Here is a 14,204-nt window from a genome sequence, read left to right as displayed (position 1 = left end):
TCAGAACACAATTATTTTTGCACAAGTTGAGAAACGTAATTCAGAAAAGAATTACTGGAACAGTTCTTTGTGTATTTCCTAAGTGAGTACTGGTAAGTCTCAAGGTTCAAACACCAGAGTGCTTATTTGCTAAAACGTCAAGTCCAAGGTCAGCCAAAACCCAGTGCCATGTTCACAGTGCATAATTGAGCCTGACGCAAGCATAAGATGCCTAAGAAGCCTGGAAACAAAAAATCTTCATTTTTGCATAGGATCAAGATTACACTATGCTTAGGAGATAGGTCTTAAGAGATCTCAAAAAACTGGTCAAGAGGTGCTTTATCAGTAGGCAAAAAAATCAGATAAATCCCTGGGTTGAAAAAATTTGGTAGGAGAGAGAATATGCACAAGAAGTATTATATAACCTTGCAATGTTTTTGTGCTCCCTCAATGTCTGTTTATGAACCTCTTATTAGGCACTCACCTCAAATCCCTGTACAAAACATACACTGGCATGTACATTGACAGTATTTGTTTGCATATATATATATTTGCACAAGGAATGAATAAAGCATCTCAGCAAAGACCAGCATTTATCTATGTCACTGATCATTTCCTCCATTTAATCCACAAAACCTTTTTAAAATTTTATAATCATTTTTATCAGCGAGGTTTTTAGAAGATTGGCCAATTCTGCTGTTATCCAGTGCTTACTAATGCCTAACAAAGAATTTCCTGCTCTTTGAATGGGAATTTCCAGAACTAACAACGTGAAGTATTTGTGCACTGTAAGCACTGAAGCAGGAAAGTACAGGGGTACAAAAGAAATTAGCAAGTGAGACCACAGGAAGAAAAAGCTGTTGCGTTGGTTTTCTGGTAACCAAATATTGCTAGACAATGATGTTAACTGGTACTGTAACACCTGACTAGTTCATACAACAGCTGCAGAGATCTGAAAAAAAGTGAAGCTGATCACTGACTAAAGTGCCTGGTTTATTTCAGCTTGCTAAGTGGCATAAAGGACAGTGCTCCCGGTGCCTAGTGGCAGCAGCAAAGTCAAGTTTTAATTCACAGATAAGCTCACAGTGCTGCTGTAAATCTGAAGGACAAGAAAAAAAAACACTACAAGATAAGTTGGTGAGTGCACTGAGCAGGTGAGAGAGAAAAGGTGAGAAGGATCTTTTCCCCTTTCCCTTATGCTTCTTCTCTCTCTAAAAATGAAATGAAATGTTCATCCAAAGCATGTCGCTAAATCTGAAGTACAAAAAAAGAATCAGAAGGAAATGAAATGCAATGCTGCCAGCAGCAAAACACTGATCTTTGCTTATAATAGAAACATTCCCCAGAAGTGTAGTTTTTCCTCTCGGACTTTGCCCCATCTTATTCTTCCCAATTCATCCAACATGGAATACAGTGGGGAAATTACACACATCAGATGCAGCTATGAAGTGGAAAGCTTCATATGAGTAGCCTTGGTTATATACTTTCCTAATAAAAGCTAGCTGAAGTGTAAACATCTCCCACTTACAATTCCTCAAAACTTGCTATGCAGACAGTACACACTTAAGAATGCACACCTTGTCAAGGGGCATTAGCAACAAACACATAAATTCATCTTTCAACATAAAAATATTTTTAAAGCAACTTCAATGCACTGTAACACAACGTTTTACTAAAGCAATCATTATACAATTGTTAAGCTACATTTTGATGAGTATTTTCTCATTCAGGTCAAATTCTGCCTTCTCTCATGCCACCCTGCAAAGCTAGAATTGAAAATGAATCTCAACTCTTCTTTCTATGATTGAGCACAAGTATTGGAACAGTATGATGGGAAGCTGCGGGAAGAGCAAAAAAAAATAGACCTGTGGGAGCTAAGAAGATGTGAAAGGCTTCAAGCATTCCCTTTTAATTGAAATGCTCTGTAATTAAATCCAATTTTGATCATGGAAAGCATTATGTGTTTTACTTAGATTGTATTCGTTCCTTCTACATCACTTACATAGATGAAGGCCACTATTCCTCAGTGCTGCAAGAAATCCCAGATAAAAACTCTAACTTCTGCCTACAAACGTTCAAAACTTGGCAAGTGTTACCCATGATAGCTTACCTATAAGGGAAATCTTAAGAAATGAAGTGAAAGTTTTCATGGCCTCCTATTTGTAATCTTCAACCCACTTAAGTCTGATTTATTTATCAGAAGGAAGTAAACAAGACGACATTTCTTACAGTCTCTGCAGCACTCATCCTTCTTGACCTCCAGCAAGACATATTTACGTTTCCCCACTGCAAAGTGGTACTAAAGCCACTGGTCTCAGGCCACAGGCTCATATATTTTTCATACATTTCTCTGTATCTATCAGTGCTGATAGAACAGGGGTCACTATATTCCTCTTTCCACCACTTACTATTTTCATATCAGAATTTAACCCCACTGAACAATGTGGCAAGACAGAACACTGCAAGCAATCCACAACTCTAGTTAGCTACAATAACCTCGTTAGTTTATCAGTTTAAGCAGATGGTCTGAACTAGCCTCACCACCTCTAGTCATGCAGCAGAGCTGGGAATAGGAGGATTTCTAGCAAAGATGAGGCGACAACTAAATTGGGATCTTTCTTCTACTTAGCTTAGCTAGATGCAAAGAAGGAGCTGCAACCATGGCTGTATGATGGCACGTTAGTATTTCTAGTCTCGCTTCCAGGGAAAAAGAAAAAAAAAAGAACTCTGAACTGACAATATGGTCTCCCTGGTTCCATTTCAATCAATTTGGTTTAAAATTAAGCAAGCTATTTGCTACTAATATTCCAAAACAGCCTTTCAATCTGGGAATCAGAACACTCTCCTCTTCACACTGTGCTTCTCTAACGACTGACCAGAACCAACAGTGACACACAGTGGAGATTACACTTTTTGTTAATTGGCTTCATTCAGTATAAAGACAAGTAGCAGTACAAATAGATTAGTCTAGTTCAGTACAACCATAGCAGCAGATGAAAAGAACACTGAACAAGGAAAATGAAGGAAATGAGAAATAAGCAAATTACACAGGCACAAGATTAGTTCAAGCCCATTGTCGATGACAAGAATTGGATTTTATCACTGCAAATAAAGACATCCCATGTTGTCACCAATTCATACCCTGTCTTCAGTAATTGCACTTCACGTACCAATGTGGGCATAAGTACAGCTAGTTTGCAAGTTACAGTTATGATGTGCTTGGTATAACAAGCCATCAGGAAGCAGTTTAATATGGCCAAAAATGATGTCCTACATTTTGGGAGAAATGAGGCAGGCAATAGTAATTGAAATGAAGACGTGAGTTGGAAAGTAGCATTTCTAAGAAAATGACTCAAGGATCTTGGGTGATAATTAATCTGATCAAGAGTTCCTAATGGTGAAGAGGATGTGTATAATAATGCATAAAATATTGCTTTTTTATTTGGTGCTAGTAAAGGGCCCACATGCCCTTTGCTAACGTTCACTTTTCTAGAGGAATGCAAACAATCTTGAAAAGGTCCAGAGAAAAGAGATGTGTGAGAACACTTAAGCCTTAGAAACCTCAGAGCTCACAGTGGCTCAGTACATACACACAGGCTTTTCAAAAGACAACTATGGGTTTCTTTAACCTCAACAACCATATAATGGGTAAATAAAATCAATACCATCAGTCCAGTAGTAAAGCTTACAACCACTACTAAGACTGGAAATTACAGTCTACAAATCTGTACAAGAATAAAAATAAATCAAAGTCATGAAGGACAAGGCAATTAAGAAATTAACCAGACGAAGTAGTAAGGTTTCTATTGTATGGCTATTTAAAACTCATTATAGGATGTTCTTTTCCAAAAAGCCATGTTCTTGCCTTAATCAGCTCATGAGTATCCTGTATGTCACATAGAATCTCAGACTAGACCATCACAAGTCTCCCCTCTGGGCAGATAATTTATTAATACACTTTTTCTGAATTAATGAAGACTGAATACACTGAGAAAGACATATATGTCAGTGAAAAGAAACCCACCACTAGTGACTAACCAAATATCTTGTTCCTTAAATCTAGCTAGTACTCAACAGGTTGTTCTGCTGATACACAGTACAAATCAGGTCAGGAAGCATAGACAATTATTACATGCAACAGAGAGACTAATAATGAGATCAGAAACTAAAAGTACAAGAGCTTCAGCCACGAGAGACTTGAATTTAAGGATCTTAGCTCTGCATTAGTGCTTTGCAGGCAAAGCAGACCGCAAATGGGGAGACAGCAAGTCATTCTATACCATGAGATCAAAAAGAATAACTGTCATAGGGTTCGTACGATACTAAGTAAAATTTCCTTTTAAAACACAGATTACATGGCTTAGGGCAATAAGCCCATATATAAACCTGGAGGATTACAACTGAACATGCACAGCTAATATACATAATTTTCTTAGCACAAGAACTAAGGAACATTCAGCTTTACTTTTTTTCTACTAAACATCCTGGCAACATTCTCCCATTTATCTTAAGTTTCTGTTTTGTCTAACAGTTATTAGACTGAGCATTACTTCTATGGGTCAGAAAACTGCACAAGGCTGATGTTCTCATGCCAAGGAAGAAAAAAATGAAGGAAAATGTGAGAAACAGGTGTGCCCTCACTGTTCTGTCATTTGGTCCTATGTACGGCACAGTCTGTACCCATCAGTTCCATTTGCAATTGACAAGACTTAAAATATGAGTTCTTTTTATGCGATATGTGATACTTGGTGAAAATATGACCAGATCTCAGCGTTGTTATTCTGCAGTAATCCTCTGCAAATGGGACAGACATTGCAGTAATTACAACACTAAAGAAACATAAATCTGATGTTACACAGAAGTAAGATGAGGTTGCACACTTCTGGATTTCAGTGAAATACACCTTTCAGTTCAAAATACAGCACACTTCTGGTTGTAGATATATGAAAATAAATTACTGAAAGAGACATTTGTATATAATAATGATTAAAGCTTACAAAGCCTCTTGGAACCTTTAATTTCCCATTGCTTGCAACAGCTAATGTATCTTCCAAAATTATTGTGATAAAATCTATAAAAAATTATTAATCCATTAGTAGGGTGTGCTTAAATAACAATGGATCCATCTTAATCTACACAGATACAAGTTTCCCCATCAGCAAGGCTTTAAGATGTTCAATTCTTTAAATGCTTATTTTCAGAAAAAGAACTTAACAGGTTCATGGAAAAGGAATACCTCTACGTTGAGAGTTATGTCTTATTATATTGATCAAAATAAATTTGTTCAGGCAAATGACTGTGGAAAACTCACCTTCCAGAAATTATCTACTTTGCCATAAACGAGAGATTGATTCTGCCTTTTGATGTCATTAATGTGTTTAATGTCACTGGAATTCAAATGCTGCTCTACCACAAATCCAAGGAAGCTGTTATCTGGAGTGTGAGCTGTAAGAAATGGAGCATATTCAGAATCTCTTTAAGTATTAGTTAACGTTACAAAAGCATTCATGTTGGCTCCTTATGTTGTCATAAGGAACATAGTATTCAACAAACCAATTCATATTTTCACTGACAGATACATTTGCTTACCTTATATTGGAGAATAGCTCTTATTAATTTTAAGCCCTTCTGCACTTCTGTACTTCTGAAGTAAGCAGCTATTTTCTGGCTCATTTCTTGTAATAAAAAATCCGCAGCTGGACCAAGGCCAACGATACTGACTTTTTTGTGTGCTCAGCTTTATTTTACTATGAGAGATAAGAGAACCAGAAGGAATCCAGCTTGGCGGTCCCAAAGATACAATACCAGTGATTTGAAGGAACACTGGATTTAAGCTTGTTAACAAAGCAGTATGTTGCTCAGTGTGATAAATTTTAGTAAGTTACTTGGGCTCACCTCCTATATTGAAAGAGCCAACACTCATTCTAGGCTAGGTATTAGCCTACAGAGTCACACCATGCAAATCAGAATACAAATTTCACTGCGTAATTCACTCAAATATATGTTATAAAATATTGAAAAGGGACAACTGAAATGATCAAAACTGTTGTGTTAGTTGCAAAGGATATACAATTTACTCTTAATTTTCAGTGTCCTCCAGCAGTACTAGGCACTGTTCTCCTATGAAGAATTGTAGGCTCATGAAAAGTAAGTTGGTGGGGATTTTTTTATGGTTTGTTTGTTTTTTGTTTTTTTTTTTTTTTGTGGGTGGTGGTGCTGGTGCTGGTGATGCTTTTGATTGTTTGTTTGTTGAAAAGGTGTTCAATGGCAGGGATGGACTACAACATTCAAATCTTCTGGTAAGAATGAATGACTACTGTACAAAAACTACTGCAATATGTTGTTTTTTTGCACATATTTAAAAAGTGGCAGGGCCTTACCCACCTGCATAGAAGTATAACTGCAACAAAGCCTAGGATCTCTATAAGTCTCACCTTTTTCTATTAATTCAAGTTGACAGCTTGTAAGCACATTTCAAACAGTTAAAAAAAAAAAAAGAAATAAAGAAAAAGAAAGACAGCCCCCAGGCACATGTGACATATGCAACGTTAAACTCATAGTCCAAGTTCCACAAAAAAAAAGAAGCATTCTATCGCCATTATAAAGTTTTACTTTTGATTGTTGAAAATCAGCCAATGGGGTAACACAGCAGAACAGAGGAACTATACACAGTGTACAATTCCCTCTGTTGTTATACTTAGTCCTTCAAATGACAATTACTCTTTTTCTATGAAAAATGCCTCAGCAACAGCTAGGCACTTGCTGAGGCCCAAGGACTTCTTAGCATTTAGCAAAGTAAATGGCATGTGGCAAAAATGCTGAAAAAGCCTTTTTCTATCCTTTCATATTTTTGGATAAGAGACTGCATTCAAAGGAGAAGCAAGGCAGAACACACTCAAAAGAAAAACCTTTGTTGAAGTTAGCACTTAGAACTGGTGGAATTCAGCGCCTTAAATATCGTTGACAGGAAGCACTCAGATGGATTTTTAAGCAAGATCATGAAGTTTTAAAAGTACTAATAGTGTTACTTTGCATAACAGAATTTAAATAAAAAACATAAGAATGGAAAAAAACACCCTCGTGCTTCTGGAAAGCTCAGTGAACAGTCAAGCATGGTAATACACCACAGGTTTGAATACAGCTTGCTTGTTGCTCAGTAATAATTTTCTGCCCTTATAAACAGAGTTCTCAAAACATAATAGAGTCTGGGAATCTTGGGAAGGCATCCAGGGGTCCAATCTGGCATAAAATCTTTACTGATGCATGATACGTATGCACTTTCAATCATAACCCAATAAAGATGCTGCTATCTCTGCATCAGAGAACAAAATACAAAAATAAACTTTGAATACTGCAAAACAGGTTGACTCTTCAGCACCTGGTACCAAAAAAAAAAAAAAAGCTAAATCCTTGCCCAATCTATAGTACTGTAATCACTCATGCTTAAAGCATTTGCTTGCAATCTCTACCACTTTTTCTGCAAAGGAAAAAGAGCAGTTTTTTCCAGTGTTAAAACCCAGAAATGCTTACTTACTGAAATTTCAATACAGTCATACTCTTCTGAAAAATTGATTATGAAGTGATCCGTTGCAAAGAATAAAATATAACAGTAGTCTATGTTGCCTTACATAACAGAGATCTTCCCTAGGGAGATGTACTCCTGCATTTCCTGGAGTGGGTCTGAGGAAGTGCACACAGCTGTACCACAAGTATTCACGTAAATGCTTTCCTCAACTGCAAGATCACCCTTGGTGCTTTCTTGAGCAGGATCTCACAGTCAAATTTCCTAATAGTTGAACTACTCAAATACAGCATATTTGAGCCTTCGGCTCCTTTTCCATGTATGATGTAAACCAACAAATATTAGCAAATCATGTGGATATGGAACAAGTTCTGCTCATTAAAGTCCAGTCACTAACTCTGCAACCACTCCCAAGCCATGTTTCCCCACCACGCCTTTTGTTTGTTGGAACACCTCTTCAAAGAATTTAACAAGACAACTGAATTCAAAAGCAAGTCAGCTAGACAGCTGTGTGTACACTTCTGCTATGAAGAGCAGAAAAGTTTAAAAGATGCGACTAAGCTGTCTAATTAAAAAGAACAGTACGTGCCCTGGCCATAGCCTTGGGGACCATCACGAAACTTTGGAAGTCAGGCTGATCACTACCCAGGGCTCCTTTTTAAACTTGGGCTGAGAAGCTCCAGCATGTAACACCACGTGCTTTCCTCTTTCCTAAGCCTCACATACCCTCAACTAGCTGGTAGTGGTGAATCTCTTTGCACCATTCAGAGAGAACAAACTTAAATTGCTACTGTTTAATTGCTAAAAGAATGATCTTTTGTCTCAAGAACTGAGTACCATTAAGTCAAGTCTCGTGCTAGAGTAGGTCAGGTAATCATTTAATCTGGCAAAATTTATATAGAATTCATAAGGAATTGTGCTGCTCAGTTGTTGTATTTCTGTCATTTTCTCCTCACAACTGCATCAGTAGTATAGCTTATCACAATGCAAAATTAATTAACTGAAGGTTGAAGGAAAAGCCAGCCACCACTTTCCACAGGTACCCTGAGAAGAGAGCTCCCTATCGTTATTCATATTGATCTTTTTTTTTTCCATGTGTGTGAAAGTATGGAAGAAAATTTACACTTATTATTCTGACCTTTTAACTGCATTATATTAAACCACAGAATTGTCTTAAATAATTCCAACATCCACCTCAGTGACAGCATTCCATTATTAAGCTGCAAATTCTTCACAAAGCCAGGGATACTTACGGAACATTGTATAGAACTGCTGGGGATTAAGGTTCCACTTTCCCCATGGTGTTTTGTGGCCTTTAGACTGAGCATAATGGGCGTGGTTAAATTCTGGTTCAGTTCCAAAGGAATCCAGAACTCTTAGCATACACCTACGACAAAAAAAGGATTTTCTGTACGTACACGTGCATATATATAAAAGTATGTGTGCATATACACACATAGTTATAATTAAGAGGTGTTTTGTTTGTATTTGCAATTGTGAATTATTTATAAACTGAACGTACATTTCAATTTCAAACATTTCTGGTACATTCACAAAGACATTACAATCAGCAAGTTCAAGGGTATTTCAGACATTCAAATAACAACCCTGGAGCTTGTTTTGTTTTTTTCTGTTCTAACAAAATGAAGTCACGCTTGAACATCTAAGTAGAGCTTATGGGAATGCAACCATGGTCACCTACAATCCTGAGGCTCTGAAGTAGAATTTAGGCAGAAGAAGAGAGGATTCTTCATCTATTTTCTAATGCTCTAATGCACTAGTACAAAACCAGTGCCAAGGGCTATGTGCCAAGATTAGAGTAGTACTTTGTTTTTAGACAATTGTATTTAGTCTCCAGATTCTGACTTCTGGGTCAATTAAACCTACCAGGGAAGCACTGAAGACAGCCTAATTTGCTAAAGACCTGCAGCCTGATGTGAAGTTTTATAAGCAAATGGTCTGAGACTTCTGAAGAAGTAATACAACAGTCAGAAATCTTCAAGAACTAGTCTTCAACTGAAAGAAATCTCGGCATCGGATTACTAGAAATGTAGATGAGAGATTTACACTCATTTCTTGACTGACAGCCCTATCAATTCCGTGAACAAAAATGTATTAATTTTTTAAAAATTAATTAAAAAAAATAAACAAGTTGCTTTATTAAAAAAAGAAGACAGAAAGAAAGAAGGGCCCACAGGCCATGAAAGACAGAAAAAAAAACTTAATATGAAGAAATGGTGTGCAGACTTCAGATTCAAGAGGTTACATCTTGAAAACACAGTGTGGTAAACATTTGATATTGTTTATACAGGAGCTTTATTTGCAGCAGTTATACTGACCATCAGGTCCACTGCAAATGAATTCTACTATACCGCTGACTCTTCCATTCTGCAGCTCTCCAGTAACAAAATCTGTTGGAAAGATTTATACAGGCTGCATAGCATTATGTGCCACACTGCATTATGATATAAAGACATGAACACTCACCATGGCACATTGTGTCACTGGGCTTGTATATGGTGCTGTATGGTGCTTGTATATGGTGCTGTAACAGAGCTGTAAGATTTACTAGTAAAGTGGCTGCATTTCCAAGTCTTCAATATATGCCCTATATATGTCCTATGCCCATATAAAGCAAAAAAACGCCACCATAACAGCAACTTATACACTGCCATATGGAATGACACCGTTGCATACAAGAGTACAAATGGGGCCAATTTATTTTGTTTTTAAATCTTCACAGAGATCTTTCAAGCAAAAAGAAAGTCAAAATATACAACAATTCACCAAACAACAAAGCTGACAGATCAGTTTCTTTGCAGTGTTTTATGTCAACTGTTCTCAATGAAAATATTTTACAACAGTAGCAATTATCTCTGCATTATACAAAATACTCCATCAGGACCAAAAAAACTTCTGCACTGATGACTCACTGAGTAATAAAAGCCCTCTTATTTCTTGGCAAGCCTTGAAACAGAATTCTTACCAAATGTACAGCAAATGGACAAGTACATGAGTGCAGAGAAAGGAGAGAATGAATGAGAGCTACTGAAAAACTGCAGTACTATTGAAGTTTTTCTAATCATACATGTAAGGAGCAAGGCATTGCAAGCAATCATCTCAAAGTGCTTTGTTTCCTCCCTTTTTCCTGTATTCACATGTAAGATATATGAGCACTAAAACATAGTGATAAGGTGTAACTATGTCCAACACAAACAGGGATTCTGAAGCAGTAGTATGAGAATTGCAATGCAACGGATAATAAACTCAACAAGGAAGCAGAGAAAACAAAATCTGTGTTTACAGAGTTAGGGTGTGAAGAAAATCAGAAAGACAAGGGAAAGATCACAGCAGAAATGATTGGTGTCAGACTGATTAAGCTATTCAGTGGCATGATTGGTTGACTCACAGCAGATTAAAAATCAAACTGGCAAATATCTCCTCTTTAAAAATACTAAGCTGAACCATTTTTTAGATTTCACAAAGGTAATACTGGAAATACCAAGAATTAGTGTATTTTATAGTGTATTTGCAACCCAATGAAGCTAGACAGTATTTAAAAGAAAGTATGACATTTCTCTCACACCTAAAAATTGGAAAGCAAGGGGTACATCACTATCAGAGAACAGAGCATTGTCTTTTGACACGTTGCTGTAACACCACTGAGTATTTTACAGTGACTGTGCCAGAAAGCACTCTTCTCATCTACAAAATACTTCTACAAACCATAGATGAGTTCTAAACAGAGGATTGGAGGGTAGCAAACAGAAATATAGACATTAACATCTTTCTTCTGACACTCATATAAACACATTTTGGATTTATAAAAAGTAAAATTGACAGAAGCAATCCAGAATTATCACCCTATTTAAACTTAACATTTTTCCGTAAGCATTGGGCATAAGCACAGTCTTAACTAAGCTGCCCCCGTGGAAGCACTTATGCACATTCATGGACATTCTTCTCACATCTGAGGTTATACTTTTACTGTCTGTGCTGCTTCTATGTCTACGTGAGCAATACCATCCCAGTAGTACCCATCGCTGTCAGCAACCAATGCTTCTGCCAGTATAAACTATTAAGTGAAGGGCATGCATACGCCAGTGGCTGCAGACAGACAGCAGATATTTTCCTGGGAGCAATCTGGTCAAAACCCAATCAGTTCTGGTGTGGAAGCTCTGTAGGTGCACTGAGCTCAGGTAGAGCGATGTGCCAGCATGATACATGGGCTCCAGAGTATATGGACTCAGGGCCAACTAGCACAGATCAACAGCAGCTCATGTCTGCATTTGCAGAGCTTGATGTTGGCATATTATCTTTCAGGCCACTCAGTAAATTATTTCAAAATGTAAAAACTTAGTCAAGAGATATGCCTCCTAAACCACATGTATTCTAGAAAACATGTAAATAGCAGGAATGCTGCTCATTTTTCAGGATACTTGTTATGTAATTTCTTTCAAGAATAAAGCCAGTTCGATTTTGGGCATATGGAGTGAGTCATAGCTAGAGAGGCTGCACCAAAATGAAAAAAATACCAGACATCTGTGCTGTATGGAAGATGCAGGTGATAAGAAAAGCAATGAGCTTGCTTGAAACTGAATTAATTCACATGCTCTAATCAATTCTGGTAGTCTCTGCTAGACTCTAGACACTGCCACATACACTGACCTTGGAGAATAACACCAGATGACTACAGGCATCTCGAACATAAGAAAATCTGAATTACAAAGGAGTGACCCAAACATCTAAATCAATGTATTTATTTTTTAAAAAGCCAATTGAAGGAAGTGCAGTATATAAGGTATTCTAGAGGCAAGTAGAGAAAGAGAGGAAATAATTTATTCTCCAGAGCTATGGGGGAATAAGCAGGAACAAGAAGTTTGCAAGAAATCAGGTCTAGAAAGACACTTAAGTGTAACTGTATGAAAGAACGGCTGTGGAATTTTTGGCAAAAAATCACTTAAGAAGGATAAATATAGGTGATCTGTTTTTCAGCAACAGTATAAACCAGATGAGCTCCTATTCAATCCTCTGATATTCAGTGCTGCAGAAGTGCAATTAAGTGATATATTTTTCATCTTCAAAACCATATAAAAAACTCATATACTACCTAAGGTATTTATTTACAGTTAAATTTATTCCTACTCTGCTTAAACAGAGAATTCAGACATTGCTACATATTAGGAATCAATGAAAAACAGACAGACAGCTTAAGATTTAATGATTCATGAAACAAACAACAAAAACTGAAGAGCTAATGTGATAATCTCAATGTCATGGCATATCTTCATATCTTTGCTACATAATATACTATATAGGAAAACAAAAAAAAGATAAGGAAGAAACATTTTCAATTTAAATGCAAGGTTTTATATTCTGACCACAGTACTGTAATATTGCCGTCTAGTGACAATTACATCTGGCAGACAGACAACCAACTGTAGCTCAGTGGAAAATGGGATTAGCTTTATTAGCAGACTCCTGGAAACCAGAATATCCATTTACTGCTCCGCTTCAAAAAAGAGATTAGGAGTAATCTAATCTGCAGTGTTGATCAGTGTACTCTCCTTTAAAATTATGCTGAAAAGATGCAAGGCTCTAGCAAATCCTGAGGCAGAAAGAAAATAATTCTTGCTTCAGAGAACCCCTTTCAATAGCATTTATCAAGTAGGATTTACTGGACCTTTTGGATCACAAAAACAGCTAATTCAACTAGGAACAGAAAATTCAAAGTCAGCAATTTAGATTTGGTTTTATTTCATGCTGACATAATATCAGAGCAACACAAATGAAGCTTACTGATTTCAAGTTACTAACAGAAAAAAATGTGGTTCTGTAACTGCCGACAATAAGACAACCATACTAAGTAATTTCTTTTGACCACCATCTTCCATTCCTAATGCTAATAGATTGTGGAAGCAACAGTAAGTACGATTACTAGCAGGTTTATTCTACCCCCAAAGACAGCTCTCTCCTCAGCATTTTTAGAGATGAGACAGAAAATACTACGCTGTTGTTGAGCAGTAAATTCTGAATAGATAAATCTTCACAATCATCAATCCAGTATGGCTACAAACACTAACACAGAAAACATGCTTGGGTTACGCCAACCAAACAAAACAATTCAATAATTTTTCAGTCATTGCAGGACAAAAGTTGAGGGTGTTGGTGTAAAGAAAAGAGGGTAAGAAAAAATGATTACACTGCAATATGATATAATTCACAAAGATGAAAAATGTTTCAGTCTACTACAAGTATTTCACACTTGCTTGGGAGAAGTGGTAAAGGGGGTATGCAACAAATAAGTAACAGCTCCTTTATTCCAAAGAGTGAAGGGCAAAAGAAAACTACATTCTTACTTTTAAACAATTTCCAATACAGGTAAGTGTACTCACTTCAGTATTTTGACGTGTTATTCAATAGCAGCTCTTTAACAAAGCAGTTAAGAGGTCAAATAACTATTATACTTACTGGTAATGCACCCATGACGGGCCAAGTGTTTTCTTAAACTGAGTGAGTCCCACTATATCAATGTAGATTAGTTCTACAACTTTATCTCCCTGGGTAGGGCAGCCAGATCTGTTACCTACAACCTTCTTCATAATTCTAAACAAAAAAAGAAGGAAAATGGAAAAGTATTACTTTCAGAACTACCTTCATTTCATGCTATTTTATTATTTACACAAATAATTCACCTTTCCAA

The 14,204-nt window shown here is 36.8% G+C and overlaps 1 protein-coding gene across 3 annotated transcripts in view; it reads right to left on the bottom strand.

Annotated features, from left to right (window-relative positions):
* The window catches only part of MGAT5 (alpha-1,6-mannosylglycoprotein 6-beta-N-acetylglucosaminyltransferase), a 111,375-nt gene that overhangs the window by 27,419 nt on the left and 69,752 nt on the right, over positions 1-14,204 (bottom strand). For all 3 annotated transcript variants that reach the window (XM_040704259.2, XM_015289923.4, XM_015289924.4), the window contains 3 exons: positions 13,973-14,107; positions 8,755-8,888; positions 5,291-5,424 (listed from right to left, as the gene is read on the bottom strand). In XM_040704259.2, coding sequence (XP_040560193.1) covers positions 5,291-5,424; positions 8,755-8,888; positions 13,973-14,107 — 403 coding nt within the window. The remainder of the gene's footprint in view (positions 1-5,290; positions 5,425-8,754; positions 8,889-13,972; positions 14,108-14,204) is intronic.

The sequence above is a fragment of the Gallus gallus genome, chromosome 7 (genome assembly GCF_016699485.2).
Source record: "Gallus gallus isolate bGalGal1 chromosome 7, bGalGal1.mat.broiler.GRCg7b, whole genome shotgun sequence".
Taxonomy (NCBI): Eukaryota; Metazoa; Chordata; class Aves; order Galliformes; family Phasianidae; genus Gallus; species Gallus gallus.
The sequence above is the reverse complement of the archived record's forward strand: the minus strand, read 5'-3'. Positions and strand labels throughout refer to the sequence as shown.